The 18,010-nt window shown below is 42.3% G+C and overlaps 1 protein-coding gene across 2 annotated transcripts in view; it reads left to right on the top strand.

Annotated features, from left to right (window-relative positions):
• Positions 1-453: 453 nt before the first annotated feature.
• Positions 454-18,010, top strand: part of wnt7bb (wingless-type MMTV integration site family, member 7Bb) — a 29,487-nt gene continuing 11,930 nt past the window's right edge. Inside the window, exons 1-2 of one of the 2 annotated variants that reach the window (XM_067502007.1) lie at positions 454-1,176; positions 7,611-7,837. In XM_067502007.1, the coding sequence (XP_067358108.1) occupies positions 1,106-1,176; positions 7,611-7,837 (298 nt within the window). In that variant the 5' untranslated portion in view covers positions 454-1,105. Of the gene's footprint in view, positions 1,177-2,920; positions 3,451-7,610; positions 7,838-18,010 lie in introns of those variants that run through there. The other variant, XM_067502006.1, reaches the window with a different exon arrangement.

Genomic DNA, 18,010 nt, shown 5'->3' with positions numbered 1-18,010 from the left:
TCTGTCATGTTTAATCTGGTCAGTCCTGCAGGGTCTCACTGCCACCAGAGGGAGTCATCTCTGTCAAATAATAGCTCCCCAAAGACATGACTCTGTATTCTGAACATCTGCTGAAAATTCACATCACCCTGACTCAGGCCCAAGTAATGGAAATATTGATGTTTTGTTTATGTTGTTTAGTGCATGCATTGTGCTGTTAATCAAAGTGACTGACACATATTTATCATGACGCCAATTTATTATTATTAGTCATTATTAGTCATGCAATGGCAATTTTTATTCAAGCAGCTGGAAAGCCATTCCACCCCCACCCCCCCCTCCCTCCACCCCCGTCTGTTTGTCTTTATAGAGCTTACTGTTGTGGTGTAGCCCGTCCGGGGAGCTCACAATAGTGGGGGAAATAATACCCAATGTTGCAAGCGACGAGCACCAGCCTAGCCTGGGCCACAAGCCTATAAAAGGCCATTTCACTTCGATTCTTTTAGTTTTCGCTACAGCAGCTACACGTGTTGTGCTCAGTCTGGAAGCCCGTCCCATTCCCTGCATATCCATGCTGCAGCAGAAAGAGGCGTGTAGCCAGCTTCTTTTTTTTTTTTTTTACCTGTATTAGAGCACCTGGCTGTTGAAAGGTAGCCAACATGGACTGGGTTTAAGATGCGTCTTGCGGGCGGTGAGCAAAGGCTTAAAATTACGCAAAACCGCACAATGTTGGCAGAGAACTACAGCAAGTGCAACTCGTTTTTTTTTCTTCCCCTACCTGCAAGGCGCAGCAGCAAAGGGGAATAGCTAATTAGGCTTCACCGTGAAAGTAAGGACGAATAGGAGCCACTTCCTCCAAGAACTCATTCACCTTTAAAGTCCGACCCTCTCCCGAGTTTCATTTTGGAGTTCTCAGACACCTTTGAGGTCGTCCTCAGCATCTCACCTGTACTGCCGGACCATGGATTTCACACGGTCCAAGATTTCACAGTCGCTTCAGTTTGCCGTCGCGGGAAACCGGCGCTATACGTGCATCTGGAAGGGCTAGAAAACCTGCCAATGTGAACGGAAAAGTGTGACCACTTTGTGTTACAGTGAATGGCCTCTGAACGAAGTGGGAACGATCATGCACAAACCCCTCCGAAAGCGGAGTCTCTACGTGCTGCTGTGTTTTGGCATCATTTACCTCAGACTTGGGTGAGTTTTTATAACCTTCATTCCTGCGTCGACTGCTCTGTTCACATGCGCGAATCTGAAAGACACTGTAACACCGTGACACTTTCTTGGCTGCCCTCTGACCTTATGGCTTAAGGACGGTGTGACCAGCTTTTTTTTTTTTTTAGCAGGTGCATTTCGAGCTCTATTCTCAAACCCTTGTACCTGGGGGAAGTCGTTGTGCGTAAAAGTTGCCGATCTCATGCCAAGCGACAGTAAGATCGATTCGTATTCGCTGTCACACAGTTGTAAAGTTCACCTCGTGAGACTCCTGCTCCTTTTGTCGCGCAAGATTAATTTGAGCCGCTGTCTCTGCTCCAGAGCGAGTTCACCCCTGCATACCTTCATTAATAGCGGCAGACTGAGTTGTATTTCCACATTCCATTGCCCAGACGGAGTTTTTACCTGTTTTGCAATACCTCACCTTGATGCATAAACACAGAAGGACTTCTTTCCTTCTCTGTTTTCTCTTCACCGTATTATGCCGGATTAAACACAAATTGCGTGTCATGAAACTCATCCAGGAAGAAGCTTTAGCTCTGGCCACAGAGCTTTCAGGGGAGTGTGAACGTTTTATTCTATAGAAATGTGCTGAAGAGAACATTTAAAACAAGGTTAATGAACAGCCCCTGACGCTTATACTACTAGATATAATGAAACCATGGAGGCCAAAAGATTATTAGAACTTTTAAGACGCTATAGAAAACTTTTATGATGAATTTATTTTTTATTCACTTGGGCATGAAATAATGCCAAGGTATTAACTGAAATAAAAGATGACACGCAAAATGGTTCTCAGAGAAGTGTCAGCCCTCCCGGTGAGAACCTCATGTGGAGTGAAGCGTGTAACTTCCACAGATGCTCATATCACATGACAGTGACTCCGATATCAGTTGAAGTCAAGTACACCCCCCCCCTCCCCCCGCCTCCCCCGTGTTTACTAAACCTGAGCAGTTGCAGCTCATTCCTTCCTTCCTTTTACTCCGGTTCAATCTTTCACGGCACCCTCCTCATTTGCAACGACTGGAGCCTGCAGGTGTTGAGTGAGAGTCACGATGCTGAGGCGATAAAAGCCCTGCACTCACTGAGCTCCGCCACAAAATCTCCCCGAGTATTTTATTTCTCTGCTCGGATTCAATCTGGAGCATCCAATGTGCTTTTTTTCCTTTTTTTTTCTTTTTAAATCTTCCCTCTTACGTATCCTACACTCTGGGGGAACTATTACACACGTTTACAGCGGAGTGTTACAATTAGTGTTTGAATGATGTTCTATAGGATGAGGGACGTCAGATAAAATGAGAGCAGACGGCAGAAATACTACAGACGCCTATAGAAATATTATAGTTACCACAGGGAATAATAATGTCATATTTGAGGACCACAGAATGCATTTATGTCTCCAAGGAAATGTTATAGGAACACTTGCTACCACAGGATATAATCCTGAATAGATCACAACAGTGTTATAACAATATTACAGTTTATGGAAAATTATTTTCCCAATGGCTCCGTACATTTATACTTAAATCCTTTGTAAATCATATGTGTTATATAACAATTTAACACCAAGTTGTTGATTCAGAATGACGAATCCTGCACTTTGTGCACACAGAGCTCAGAGCTGTGATGATGATGATGATGATGTGGGACTCGGGCAGCCAGCGTCAATGTTTGTTTATTTTCGGCTGGATGGTGGGATGGGCTGGTGTTAGAGGAGGAGAGGTTTGGGGGGGGCGGGGGGCGAATGATGAATGAAACCTCCTGCGCGTCCAGCCAGGATCGGATCAGTGTCACCCTATTGTCCCGTCGTGGCAAAGTGGGCGGATAGAAGTGTCTCTCCCTGCCCAATGGCAGGCACGACTCTCATGAGAGTGGAGAAAGGCACTTTTCTGCCATGCAAAATCCCTAAAACCATCACCATTCCGGCTCGGGAACCCGCAGTACTGTGTAACAGCCTCCGCCGCTGAGAGATGACAGAGCCAATCTCGGCGCACACACGGCGCTGGGAGCTTGAAGCTGCGTAGAGTCCCCGCACCAACGATACGGAGACGCAAGGCACCTCGTTTCGATTTTGTGCGGAGGGGACTTTAAGCCGGGAATTAAGGGAGTGTTTTTTTCATCCTGTCTGCGTCGTCTTACTCAGTCCGAACGTGGCCATTTGCTCAATGTCATCATGATCATCTTCTCGTCGCGCAGTGTACTGCTGTCAGTCTACTATCCGCAGATCTTCCTGATCCTGACGAGTGGCAGCTACCTGTAAGTTTGAGCCAATTAAGTCTCCTTAATTAAGTTCCAAGAGTGCACGAGCTCATCCTCCGCAACACGGGGTTGGGTTCGCACATCTGCAGCCTTCTTGGACTATACGGGCTAAATTTCCTTTTCCCTAATGATTGAACGCCGGTTGTGATGTGAATTTCTTTAGTTTTCCGCGACTGCAGACTGGAGATAAACTTGAAGTTGTTTAGATTATGTCATCAAGCGGCGCGGGGAGGGGGTGTAACTAAAGTGCAATTTAGTTTAGATCTAGGACAGTTTTTACACGCTTCCCACTGTTAACCAAGCGTAAAATCCCAAAGAGAAAGCTCATCAGTGGAAGCGTCGCCGGGAAAACGATCCACGTGGGAATGAAGTAATTAGGCGCAAACTTGAACGCGCTAAAGTCCAGTAAACGCAGGCGGAGCAGCACGTGTTGTGAAGAAGCACCGATGGCTTGTATGTCGCATTACCAGCAGTTTTTTGCGTTAACAGTAAAACACAACATCTTGGTAGCTGCTACACGGATTCGTTTTGGCCACAGAGTGGCAGAGATGTTCCAGACAATCGGATCCGCAGAGTGTGTCTTTTCCCCGCTGGGGAGAATTTAACACAATGTGGGCAGTTTTTCTTTTACGCATGCGAGCACCGTTAACCTGTCAGAGCGTGTGAGGGATTATCTCCGTGCATTACCTCATCTCTGGTTAATTCTCAGAATCTCGATGTTATCATATGGACCCGCATCTTAAAACGGCTTCCTGCAACACGCACGTGATTGACACTATAATACGCTGCGGCTTTGAATTAATGGAGAATCACTCTTGCATGAGGATACTGGCCTTTTAAAGCTTCCAAAATAATTACCCAACCATGCTCCCTCGCTCTTTCTTTTGCTGCCCGGAGACCCCAAACCTGATGCTGAAATAGATGTGGTTTTTGGTTTTCAGTTAAAAGTGGCCTACACTGGTAAGAATAGTGATGGCTTCCACATTAATTCCACATACCATTGTTTGTTTTGATTATTTAGGTGTGTTTTCTGTTGGGCATTAAGCACAAAGAAGGTTTCAAGGTGCACATTAAAAAAATGATTCAAATAAATGCAAGGCTACTTCCTCAAAACTGTAAAACCAAGGTTTTGGGATGTTAAATTGTTAATCTGTGGCAAACGGGCCGCCAGCAAAAAGGATTTGTCTATAAAGGCCCTAGAGCTTTTCAGTCTTTTCACACCTCACAGTTAAAAAAAAATGGCAAAAATCGAACCATTTTGTTGTTATAGCTTCAGCTTAACTGGTAATGTAATAATGGATTGTTAATTTTTTTAATGAATCCACTGTTGTGCACTTAAACGCTTATATGTGCAAATGGAAATAACATATTCAACTTAAATAACTTAATTGCCTACTCTTGGGGAAAATAGGAGCATTTATTCACTTGACTTATTTCATTTGTGTCTCGGGCATTTTCAGTGAGTGCATTCCGCAGTGGAAGATGCATAACTGGGAGCTTAACAGGATGGCAACTAGGTTCAAAGTGTCCCATGTGATGGAGTAGGTGGCTGTGAACACACTCTATGCCACGATATAGTAGCTCATCTAGGCCACATACTCTGCCATTAAGAATCTGCGAGCTCCTCGCTTCTGACACCAGTTCAGAGTAAAGTTTATCGAAATAAATTATATCGCGGTCAAGTCTCACTGCAGAGGTATGTGTTTGTCTGAGATTTCATGTTAAATGCAAGACGTCGTTATGTTTTGACATGAACCTCAATTCTTTAAGAATATTCAATGTTGTCACCTCGGACTGAAGAGGTGTTGCTGTGCATGTCAGAGCACTCATTTATTTATGATTGGTCGACTTTAAATTGTAATTTGGCATTCACTGCAAAAAACTGCAACAACACTCAAAATGTGATGTTTACTTAGAGGATGCACTTTACAGTATGTGTGCAAAGCTGCTCTACCTGTTGCCCAGCAATTACCACAGAAATGCACATTGCAAAACTTGACGGCGTGTTTCAAATGTAGATTTCTGACAGTGGTTTCATCTGGTAGAATGTGTGTGTGACTGTGGGTGAGCTGTGTCCCCAAAGCCACTGCTGTACACACAGAGCACACGCTAAGCAAACAGAATTGCATTTGTGCACTTTGATGATGCAGGGATTTAAAAGCTTAGCTGTGGAATTCTCTGTTTGGTGTTGTCTGAGGGTTTGGGTTGCTCACGGCAGACTGTGATTCTGTGAATTAGCAGGTGAATGACATGAGAAAAATGAAGAGGGAAGCTTGTTACCGTAGGAGTTGAAAATATCATGTGATGCTTTATTAGTTTCGAGGCAGTGGCAGATTGATTTTATTGCTGTTGGATTTACACAGAGTTCTGTTCGAGCAAAGTGAATTTCTCCTCTCTGCTGTTGCACATTACGTGTCTCATTGAGGCTGACCTTTTAGTTTGTGCCGACTAGATGTCATTGTTGCCATGAACAACCACATATACGGCAGGAGGGTCGCGCAGGGTCAGAGGAGTTCAAACCCGTTTAACAGCACAGAGAGCAAAGAGGGTTTGAAAGCAGCAGCAGGTCTGAGTGTTTACCGTGTATATTGAGCCCACCTGACGAATGTCCTGTCTTTTTAAAGCAGTTCTCATTTTTATATATGGTTATATTTGATGCCGTGGTGAATCACAGGATTTGCTAAGAAAAAGGAAATGTGCTCTTTTTCTAAACAGCATCTTGCTTACGCCTTTTTGCCAAACAGCCATCTTAACATGTTTACTGCAGATAAAAATAAAATCTGCGCAGTTGGTTCTAGTGCAAGTTTTGTTAAATTAACTGTATATACACTGGCACCTACTCTTTTTTATGCTGCAATAGGCTTCACTGAGGATGTGTACAGTCCCTAGTGTGGTGTCTAAAGCTGCTGCTGCTATGAGTTATTTGAACTTGAGATTTATGTTTTTCTGTCTTTGTGGAGAAAATTAAGCAAGCAGCGCCAAGGGAACGTGATTGTCTGAGAGCAATTTCTAATTAATGATCATGTCTTTGTTCCCAGTCAGGGGTCTCCTACCAAGATCACTATGAACTAGACTCCCCAGAAATCAGTGTCTCTCTTTCTCTTCTTCCCTGCGTCTCCCCCACACCCCGCACTCCTTTTCACCCCTCTACCACCGCCGCCGCATTTCAATGACACACAACTTGCCTGCATTAGTTAGCTCCGTCTGTGGTGAAGCCTTTGGAGGTCGACGTCATACTTCAAAGCCGGCGTTTGCCTCCACACTCAGTTATGGCTCCCTGTCGTTGACATGTTTGAAAAGTATGTATCTACATGGTTTCGAGGGCTATAAACACAGTCGCAGAGAAAGTCAGCGCTTTGTTTAGCTGTAATCTGTTTTGGCTTTCTCAGCGGTTGCACAAACCATCTTTAACATATGTTTTGATATTATCGCATCAAGCAATCAGATGTGATGAAGTGTCCTAGAGGAGAACTGAGAAGGGGCCGTGTCATTTACTGTACAGCACATGAATGCCCTGCAAATTAGAGCCGCCAGTGTTGAAAACCCTACATATTTTCCATGAAACCAGTTTTAGGATGTGGCTAAAGTAAAAGCAGTCCCTTGTGAAATTCATAGACTGCACTTTACACCCTGCACACATAATTATACATGATATAAGGAACAATATTTAGTGTGACATTTGGTTTTAAAAAAAAAAAGGATCCTGCATCTACATCATAAGAGACAGAGCAAGTGTATATGCTTGCGTAAGACTCAAGTCTGGCAGCTTTTCATGCCACTATGTTACCTAACAATTAACAGAAAAACCCAACTCATTACTCAAACTCTCACCATCCAAACCAATATGGAAGAGTGTTGTCAGTAGTCAAATAAGCATCTTGTTTTCTCTCTCTGGGCTGTTTTAGCAAGTTTCCTTGTGTTTTTAATTTTTTTTTTTGAGAGTTTTGATTCATCTGTAGTGCACTAAATAAGAATACAGCTTTCAGGTCACTACAGACGATGCATCATTTACTGTTTGAATGGATTCTGCATAAGAATTAATCTGACTATCCTCAAGTTCTAACTGAATGTCGTGTGTGTGTGTGTGTGTGTGTGTGTGTGTGTATGTGTGTGTGTGTGTGTGTGTGTGTGTGTGTGTGTCTCTCTTACCTGTGCAGGGCCCTGTCCTCAGTGGTGGCTCTGGGTGCCAACATCATCTGCAACAAGATTCCCGGGTTGGCACCTCGCCAGAGGGCCATCTGCCAGAGCCGCCCGGACGCCATCATTGTTGTGGGTGAAGGCGCCCAAATGGGCATCAATGAGTGTCAATACCAGTTTCGATATGGACGCTGGAACTGTTCGGCACTGGGAGAAAGGACAGTCTTTGGTCAGGAGCTCCGAGTAGGTCAGTCTGGGTTCTTTCACAGAAGGGAAAGGACATGCAGTGTGTGCTTGTGTCTGTGAATGGCTGTCCTCATGGGAACCTTTTGAGGTTTCGCTGTCGGAGAGCAAAGTGAGGTCATTTCTACTCTTTTATGTGAAGCTTTTTATCTAGTGTCACACTTTGTTGAGTTAGAACTACAAAGAATTGAATTTAGGTTCATGTACAGTCTAAGGTTAGTTGTGAGTTCATGGTTTAAGTTACTGGTAACTTCTTCTTACCTTGCTGGACTCCGGTGGGAAGTTCTTAACTGATGCAACACACTGTAGCTCTATTTAGAAATGTGGACCAGGTGAACAAAACTCAAAATCAGAGACAGGGCCACAAAAATGAGTAGAAACACAGGAACCCACTTAGGTTTTTATAGAATACTTTGGTGCAGCAAATTTGCAATCAATCAAAAATACCACATACTGTGCCAGTGTAGTGAAGCATAATTTCGGGGTTCAGGCACTTGCCCAGTTCTGTTTAAAATTTAACATTAGAATATGTTTTTGTTTTAGAATAAGATCCATCCCCAAGATTACACATTTGCCGTTGGAGCCATAAAGAAAAACTGTATCGTAGCTTTAAGCTCATCAGTTGAATTTGAGCAACGTACAACTTCAGTCACACACTAGAATAAACCCTGCAGAATCTAAACCATATGAGACAAGTATCGGACATCTTGTGTTTGTGTGTGTGCAGTGGGCACAGCAGATCATCAACAACTGAACAGCGAAAGCACATTCCGAAAAAAGGCTTTTCAACTTGGATGTTGTGTGAATGTGGGATATAACGCTGAGGGTGGGGAACTCTTCTGCAGCCTGTGATTACCAATAGGCATTTGGTAACGATAATGAAGTTGACAATGATAATACCCTTGACTCTGCTATTGAAGAGGAAAAATAAGTTTCATAATGCATGTTTCGAGCCATCCTATTGTCTCAGTTTTAAGAAACGATGCAGAGTATCAAAAATGTGGTACCAGCCCCCAATCCTCTGAGTCCCATGAAATATGGCTCTTCACAAGCCAAACCCAAACTGCACACATCACAAAGTCAAAACTCAAACCAGCAATGTCTCTTTGACTCTCTATTGTATAACCATTCGTGTTGGCATTGCTCAAGAGGTCTTCAAATACTACTGAGTCCACCCAATCTCGCTTGTCCTCATTTCAATTCACAATGTTGTATTTCTTTAGCGTGCTCTGGTTTCTGTTGATGTAGGTTCTGCAGCGAGCCTGTTGGTTAGCAGCATGCCGACAATTGCTGGCTATACCAAAGTTATGGAAAAGCTACTGTACCGAAGCCCTAATGAGGAAAACGTATGGCTGAAAAATGATATAGCAAATGAGGAGACAACTAATGGTGTTATTGCAGAGAATGCTTGTCGAACTAAAATAGATGGACACATCTGTTGTTAATCGGGCTAAATTGGTTGTGTCCACGCTTGGCTGCTTTATGAGCGTGTGCACAAACATGCAGAAAAAGCCCTAAAGCAGACAAACATTTACATTTACGATGCCTTTGTTTGAGAAACGTAGCGTTCCGCAAGCCTTTTTTTTTTTTTTTTTTTTACATCGCTTTTATATATTTTCTTTCATTTAGAAGATGCTTTGTTGCCATTATACTGTGGTTGGCCTGTGCATTTAATCCAGTGGCTCTGTTAACAATCACTCCTCTTAAGGAGTAGCTGAATTAGCTCCAGCTCCCTCTCCAAAAGCATTTCTTCCTTTGTTGTGAATGTGGTGCTTTCTTTTGTAATGGAGCTCATGTTGTTTTCCTCAGCTCTCAGCATCCCCGCTTCTCCTCTTTTTAATTCCTTCAGTCTTTTATTTTAGATGTAGGGATGACATTGGGTAGTTGTTCATCGGAAGCATTTGTGCATCTTCTCTCCTCTTTGCACGATTGACGTACGTATTACAATGTATTATATAGTACTTTGTAGTTTATAGGTCTAAAGTTTGTTATTTTATTTCACAATGTTTTATTTTATTTCACACTATTTCTATAGTGTGACTTTGTATTTTTATTGTATGAGTTCAATCAGGTTGAGTTTAACCCTATCAGGGGTCTGTTGTGTTTGCTTCGGGTCTTCTTTTTTGGTTCCTATAGTAGATGTGCACAAATAAATGCCCACACTGAGCACGTCACAGTTAATGTCCAGTTCTGCTCAAAAAGCCATGACTACTGGACCTGCCATTATTGTCCAATAATCATGGGACCTGGTGGCCTATGATTATTGGACAATACTAAAAAAAAAAACCATGCCAGTCGTCTTTTACATCAGCTTGGAACTCTGGTATTTTACAAAGGCCTTTTTATTTAGTTTTTTAAGAATACAGAAAACAGCCTAGTTGTTAGCTTTCAGAGCCTTATACCAGCTGTCATCGCAGTGTCTATGACTGCTATAGACCATTTTGCTCTTCAAAAAGACAACTAGCGTACATTTTTTATGGTCCCTGAACGCATCCTTTTCATACACATTTAGTGAACCATGGTAGAGAGGCAGGAGGAGAGAGAGAGTACAGTTAACAGGAGTACAGGGACGTCAAGTACGTCCAGTGAAAGTAGCATTTGCGCTCATGTCCCGCTGTATGTGAACACTCACATACAGCTGCAAAATTTATCCACTCAGTTCACTGACTAATCAACAGTGATGCACAACGCTGGATGAGGATGTGGGATGCAATGGATAGATTTATCAGGTGTTAGAAAGTAACTCTAGTTCCAAAGACATTCAAGCAAAAATGAAAATGATTGTACTGCTAAAAGCTTTGCGAATTGCAAAAGCTAAAGTTCATGTTTTACATTAAAATGACTTCTTTCTATAATTAAATCCATTGGAAACGGACAGTTTGAAACCGAACAATTCACATTCAAATATCATTGTACATTAAATGTGCTATTGATAAATTGTGGTAACAATAAAGCCAAAAGTTCGGAAATTAACAATAACTCCATTCACTGATGAGAAAATAACTTCCAAAAAAATAATGTGATTTAGAAATCCTGTCACCACAGGACATAGCCTCATTCTGGAGACATGACAGTCATGAAATATGACGACTCTCTTTTAAGCTTCCTTTCAGCTTGCGCGGGTGGGCCACTATAACTTGGTGAGAGAGTTATGACACTTGTTTGATATGGTACATTTAAAGCTGTGAAAATAAATTGCTGATCTCGTGATTAATTACAACTTCCACAGACGTTAGGACTTGACAACACACAGACTCAAAATAATCACAAAGCTCTTGGTCACTAATGAACGTTTAATGATTTGGCCTTTCTGTCTCTGATTTGTTATTAAGTACGAGCAGTTAGATGATTAAATAGATCGCTAGTTTGATCTTATCCAGTTGTTTAAAAGAGAAAATGGGTAAAAGCACCTACAAAATCCATTGTAATCGTCTGCATTACCAATTGGCAAGCGTGAAAGGTTTCACAGTGAGAAACTGTGTAATTGTATCACAAAGTTTTCTCAGATTTTGCCCAACTGGACTTAAGGAATTGCGATGACTTGAAAGTTCATAAAGAACAAAATCATGACTAATTATCACTCAAACTAAGACATTAGTCTACTTATTTTTTCAAATATATCTGTCAATTACCAGTGCTGACATTGGCTCGCATATACAAATGTTTTTTGTTTTTTTTAACCTTTTATTACTGCCTGCTTCCGAGTTCATCTCTGGACTGACAGACACCGTACATAGTTTTCACACTTAATCTAGCAAAGAATAATCCTTAAGAGCAGTTTGGTTATGTTGAGAGTAGAAACAAGTTTATCCAGTTATACATACTTACAGCGTGTTTTTGTGTTAGGAAACTGGGGAATGGATATCAGATCAGTACTCGGTTTATAAGGCTTAGTTCCGTAAACAATTCTTAAAATAGCGATTCTCATTCCAGGTCTCAGGGAGCCACGGTCCTGCTTGTTTCCCAACAATCTCTGCCATACCTACTGCAGATTACTTGGATCAGGTGTGTTCAGTCAATTCAAAGGCTGAAAGAGAGCGATGCACTTTGAGTTCTCCCATTCCATCCTCATCTGGGATGGTATGTTTCAGTTCCTGCTGGACTGAACACACCTAATAAGCAGTGGGCAGGGCAGGGATAGCTGAAAAACAATCAGGCTACTCCATCTTTAAGCAAGCACTGACCTGCTATAGGTGAAGTACTTGCTGGTCGGTGTGGGAGGCGTTGCAATTTGACAGTGCTGTGTCCCACTGGGTCCCCGTGGGAGACCACAGACACCACAGCTACTGCTGAACTCCCCTGCTGGTTTGACACCATAAAAACGGGGGCTATTTCTCTCAGCACCTAAATGTCAGGCCGCCATCAGCTTGCATACAGCCTCCCTGGTTGTGATAGTTTCCAGTGTTCAGTGGTTATGATTGAAGATGTTTTCTCACCATCTCTGTATGCCATGTAAGAAATCCTTTAGCATGGCATATGAAATCATGGAATACACCCCTTCAACAAAATGTTCCGATCGCTCAGAATCTGCAAATTCCCACATCATCATAATCAAGTACAGGGGGGAAAGCTATTCACGTTCTGCTCCCATTTAAGTTTTTGATTCAAATCCCCCAAATTATGAACACTAAACCTTTCCCCCTGCTCTGTGATCCAGTCCTAGTTTTGGACTGGAGGGAGGAGATGTCGGCATTTTTTCATAAGCAAAAGATCAGCCTACCACAAGTCTAATGCATTCTCTCTGTGCCGACTGCTCTTGGAGGCAGTCCTTCTGTGCTGGAGCTTCTCCACGGTATTACATTTGCTTTCCAAGAGAGCACACATTAATAGTTGGTTTATTGAGCATTACAGAGCTGTAGATGTCTTCATACAGCAGAGGTGATTTAGTTTCAAAGAAATGTCATTTGATATTTGTTTCACTCTTCTACTGTAAGCAGAAACACGTATCCAGTTAAGAAGATGGCGTCTATTGGCACAGGGAAGGTGAATTAATGGAAAAATGGAAGAATCCCACTTGTTGCAGTTCTATTCCTCAAAAGTTTCATCATTTCGCAAAGATCATTGGCTCTCTTTTTTATACCCTAACTGACAAATTGGACAACAACACCATAAACTCGCAGTGAGATTTGAAACTGGCAATTTAAGTGTGTGTTTCCTGCACAGAAGCAGATTTAGCAGTCTTTCCTCGTGCCCTGCTATGGTGTTGGCATGAGTTGGTACCTTCAGTCTGTAAAAATGTGGAATGAATTATACTGTGCTAACAGAAATGAGGGTTATTGAGTGGCTTGTTGCAGTCTATTAAGAAGTAATAATAAAATTAGAGACAGATCCATCAGCAAGTCAGGAGGAAAGGAGGGGGGTTCAGTGTGAGAATGGCAAACATGGTCCATCTGCCAGTTCTAATCCTTGGCCTGGTTTCTGTAGGAATCAGTCTAGTTTCAATATTCCTGTCAGGACTGATCCAACGTGTTTGATTTGTTGATGCAGCTTTAATATGCATATTTGAGTGTGTTCATCGACGCGTGAAGTGCATCGAAAGCACCATGTGGTTTTTGTAAGACATAATATGTTGATGCGTTTTTTTTATCCACTCACGGATCTTTGACCCATACCTCAACTTTTAACACACAAATTTTTTAAACCTGTGTTATTTTCTTGCTCGATTTATTCTGCGTCTCAACTGTGGTTGATTTAGTTTTTGGAAACAAATACAATCATTACAATGTATTTGTACTTTTTGTCCCTTCTTTTATAAGACATTTTGTCTTAAGAGGCCTCATCTTATGCGCCGTGAGACATTCCTTCGGATAACCACTGGCAATGGAGATGCCCTTCACTTAAAAGAACACCTTACAGCTCTGTTCAAATTGCCTTGCACTTGACTTTGGCGATTAGAGCTTGAAAAAGGACACCTTTCAACGGCTAGACCCAGCATCAAAGGCCAACAGTGGCCCCCTTGTCATAAAATGGCCTGCTCTGGTTACTCTCTGTTTGACTTTCCAGCCAGTTTGTCACCGTCCTGATTCGTGCTTTTGATCTGAAAGAGGTTTTTTTTTGTTGTGCCGGCAGTGAAATATTACAAAAGTTCAATCACGCTGCCTCTGGCTCATTGCAAAAGAATACATGCACAACACTTGAGCAGGTGAGCCTTTTGCTGCTTTTTTTTTTTTTCAAAGGTTCAATGTTTCCTTTAAACAACCGGTGGTCTTACACAGGACAGCAAACCAGAATCTTTCAGAGTAGATGCAGTAATGCAATTTGTTTCTCTTTGCTTCTTTTTTTAATTATCACAGATAAATACTGTTATTGCCCAAAGACTTTACAACTTGAAACGTTTAAGGAAATTACAACCCACAAATGGAGGTAGGAGAAAAAGTGAAGCTTAGGCTAAAGGAAGGTTAGAAAATAGAGGGTGTGTTCACATCTTTAGTTTCCCATTCTCTTTTATACACAGTATCACTTCCTTGAAAGTTTTTCCCCTTTTCTCCCTTTCACCTATCTTCCCTCGTAAGCTCAGAGTGCTGTGAGGGCAATAGGCAATCCACCTGCCAGAACACCAGGGCCGCAGGGGCCAAACCGGCATCTAGTCAGATAAAGGATATTTAAGTCAGCAGGTTCATTGAAAACCACTTGTGTGGAAAGAACTCCTGGACAGACACATACTGGATCGAGAGCTGGAGTAGCAGGACTCGCTTGGGCAAAGTTCCCCATCAGAGGAACGGAAAGGTCACTACAGACAAATAGAGCCAGACACAGTTCTCTGCTGAGGTCGGTTTTTGTATTTCCAGGTTAAACAGTGAAGGGGAATAGGTACATGCAAAGTGGATGTGGTTGATAGTTTTTGGACTTTGGCTCAGCGTTTTCCGCTTCATACACTTTTGAAGAAACAGATTTCGTTGAAGAGTTTAGATATAAAAGATGTTTAGATGCAGCATGACAGAGACCACAGATCTTCGGTGTATTTGATCAGCACACATTTTTAATCAAACACAGTAAAAAAAAGAAATTTAGGGATTATGGCTCCTTTTTGAGTAGTGACCTATCAGCAAGGTTACTCTAGCAGCCTCCCAAAACTAAGGCAACTGGCATCCTATATCAATTTAACCTATGGCTCGATCCAAGACAGTGGTCTAATAATTATTACAGAAGGTAATTAATAAAAATGTATGAGTCACATTAATCACACATTTCCTATATGCAGAAATCAGGTGGAGTGAAAATATTGGCTATAGTTGGGTTCAAAAGTATGTTTCCCACATTTTATCCATTGTTCCAGGGGTTGAAATAGAGATTAATTTGCTTTTTCCCACATATCTAGCATTTCTTTTCTCAAGCAGTGCAATACAAGCTCCCGGTTGGAAGACAACATAATACTTCCAGATTATAAATGCATTGGCGGCGCTCCTTCCCCTTCTCGGAATCAGTAGATGGTCATTTGTGGTGAAATCATATCCCCGCAGAATGCAAGTACAACATCACAGTCCAACCTAAGGCTAATAATGAACGGACAAGGAAATCTATTCGAATGACCATGTGGTTCCATTCATGCTTTGTTTTCTCATTTTGACAAAGTACAAGGAAATGCAAGCTGAAATATTAATTTTGACCAGCTGGACATTTTAAACACACTCCTTTTAAATCATGCAGTGATGCAGCTTAAACATGTAAGTTAAATATCAGATACAGGATAAACATTCTTTGAAAGCAAATAAATCAGTCATTCGGTGTAATTGTAGCCATCTACATTGTCAACCCAATGACAAATTCAAATAAAAAAAAAAGAATTAATGACTCTATAAACTCAACAGATTTATTTGCATCCCATCATTTAAGGGCTATCGTCATTAGGGAGTGAAGCTTCACAGTTAAATTCTTGCTTGAAAAACTGCAACGTTGCCCTGTTTGACATATGAGCTAAGTCAGCTGGCAAAGTGTGCTATGTTCAGGACTAGATTAATAAAGACCGTCAAAAACACATTCTTCAAATGCTGGATTTTAAAGGCAACACAAGTGGATACTTTAAAACTGGTGAAAACTCCCAAAACCACAGTTTGCTGCTGCAAATTCTGCAGATTGCTGCTGAAAACGTTCCCTCTGTGGGATTCGTTTCTTGCTGGCCGTGCACCCTTCAGACAAATTAGAGTTATCAACTAATCATAGACCCAGTTGTGTTATCCTATACAGATTACAAATGTTTGTTGTGATTAGAAAAGGGATGCTAAATTGTGGCATCTGTCTCACATCGATAGAGGATCTCTGGTGGATTAGTGCTGAGCTACCAGCGAAACTGCGGATTCGGTACTTGATGCCGTGTGGATAGCAGTGTGGAAATGACGCGTGCATTGTGTTATGGTGGAACGGTAGTGGATAAAAGGCCTATTTTTCTGCCCATCATCATGTGGGTTGCCGTAATCCTTGCTACCCTCCTCCTTGTAAGTCCAGAGAAAACAGAGCACTCAAATGTGTACAGTATGTGTGTGTCTGTGCGTAGGATCTTTCCCCCAACTTTATCAGATAGGGGAGCCTGATGCTTTGTTGTTCTGCAGTGTGTGGGCTGTGGTCATCATGGCTTGGTAAAGGTCATCTGTTTTTCCCCCTGCCCACAACATGTGTCTGTATCTGGGGTGGGGCCACTCGTCCTACGCAACCAAACATTGTCAGGACCCTTGTTGCTTGTTCATTCATCAGCTCTGTCTCAAGCTGTGTGGGTGTGTCAGGAGCTGAGGGACCCCTTTACCTCACCCCTCTCTCACTTTCCCTCTTCTGCCCACCCACCGTCTGACTGCTGATGTGTGCTGTGAGTCTGTGTAACATTTTGCCCTCCCCTCCCCACGGCGCTTGTGTTATCGGTGGGATCTGCGTCTGTCTGTGTCTGCCAGTGCCGCTAGACACAGGAGGAAACAGGATGCGAGAGGATCAACTGTAATCTCACAGTGCGCTTTGTTCCACACAATCCTAGGCCAATCACGGTTTTCTCTACACGCGGGGCCGGCACTGGACATTTACATGTGCCAACAATCAAACTGCTACTGGCCCACTTAGGCGAGAGCACAGAGAGAGTGGGTTTGAGGCAAAGGGATGCTGGTAGGGAAGAGTGGATGTTAAGAGACCTGCGGTGTGATGAATATCAGTGGGTATGGAAATATTAGGTCTGGAGGTTTCTTTTGTAATGAGAAAGAAAACATGTCATCAGTGGCATATTTGACTCGCTGATTATAGTGATGATGATAATGATATCTTCAATGATATGATGTGGGATTGATATATATCTCAGTAAATATGTTTCCATTGAAGATGAAACAAAGTCAAATGGAATTGAAATTGAGGAAAATCCTCAACACTGTCCCCACATGAACTTGGATGATTACCACGTACAGTATACAGGCCTACATTTCCAGATCTGAGCAGGTGAGGTCCTGATTTGGTCTCATTATTAGGATGAAAGGGTGGGAAGACGGATTTGTGCCTGTTTTAGCAAGTCTCGGTATTCAGTCAAAAAAAATAAAAAACAAAAAGAAGGGAAAAAAAAGCTTTATCTCCACCTCAGGGAGATCAGAGAAGAAAAAGGATGCTTTTGAGATGTTTTCTGCCAGCCCAATTTTCTATGCCTGGGAGGCAGCTTACTTAGATTCTCGGCATTTAATACCGGCAACTTTAAATACCCTCATAATTGTTTTAGCTTTACTGCTCAAAGCCCCGGTTATTATATGAATCAAACTCGAGACCCTACAGTGAGCGATTATGCCAAAGCGTGTCACTTCCCCTGCTGCATGATGTGAGTACACTGAGAATGTGGAGCCTAGTTCTGGTGAAACAATATTATTTTATTGTACAGGAATACGGCTGTGCTAATTCCTCGAGCTGCAAACCTCATGCACCACAACTTTGTCTATAATTTGCCGGGAGCATATGTTCATAGCAACGGTACATAAAGCGGAACGGAAAACAGTAGTAGAGACTGCATTAGTCAGTTCAGTGATTGGTATACAAAGCTAGGGATTTTCCTCCAACTTTCTTCCCCTTCCATGGGGCCCTGGAGACACAGTTCTACTGCAAAGACGACTTTGGTTAGGGCTTGTTCTAAGTATGTTTGGTGGCATGATTTGGTTATATATGTACAGGGCACGGACTTACACTTGTGGTCAGTGTTTTAAAAAAATTTCCATTTGTTTCAGTG

Source organism: Channa argus, chromosome 4, assembly GCF_033026475.1.
Source record: "Channa argus isolate prfri chromosome 4, Channa argus male v1.0, whole genome shotgun sequence".
Lineage (NCBI taxonomy): Eukaryota > Metazoa > Chordata > Actinopteri > Anabantiformes > Channidae > Channa > Channa argus.
This window is presented reverse-complemented; position numbering and strand designations above follow the sequence as displayed.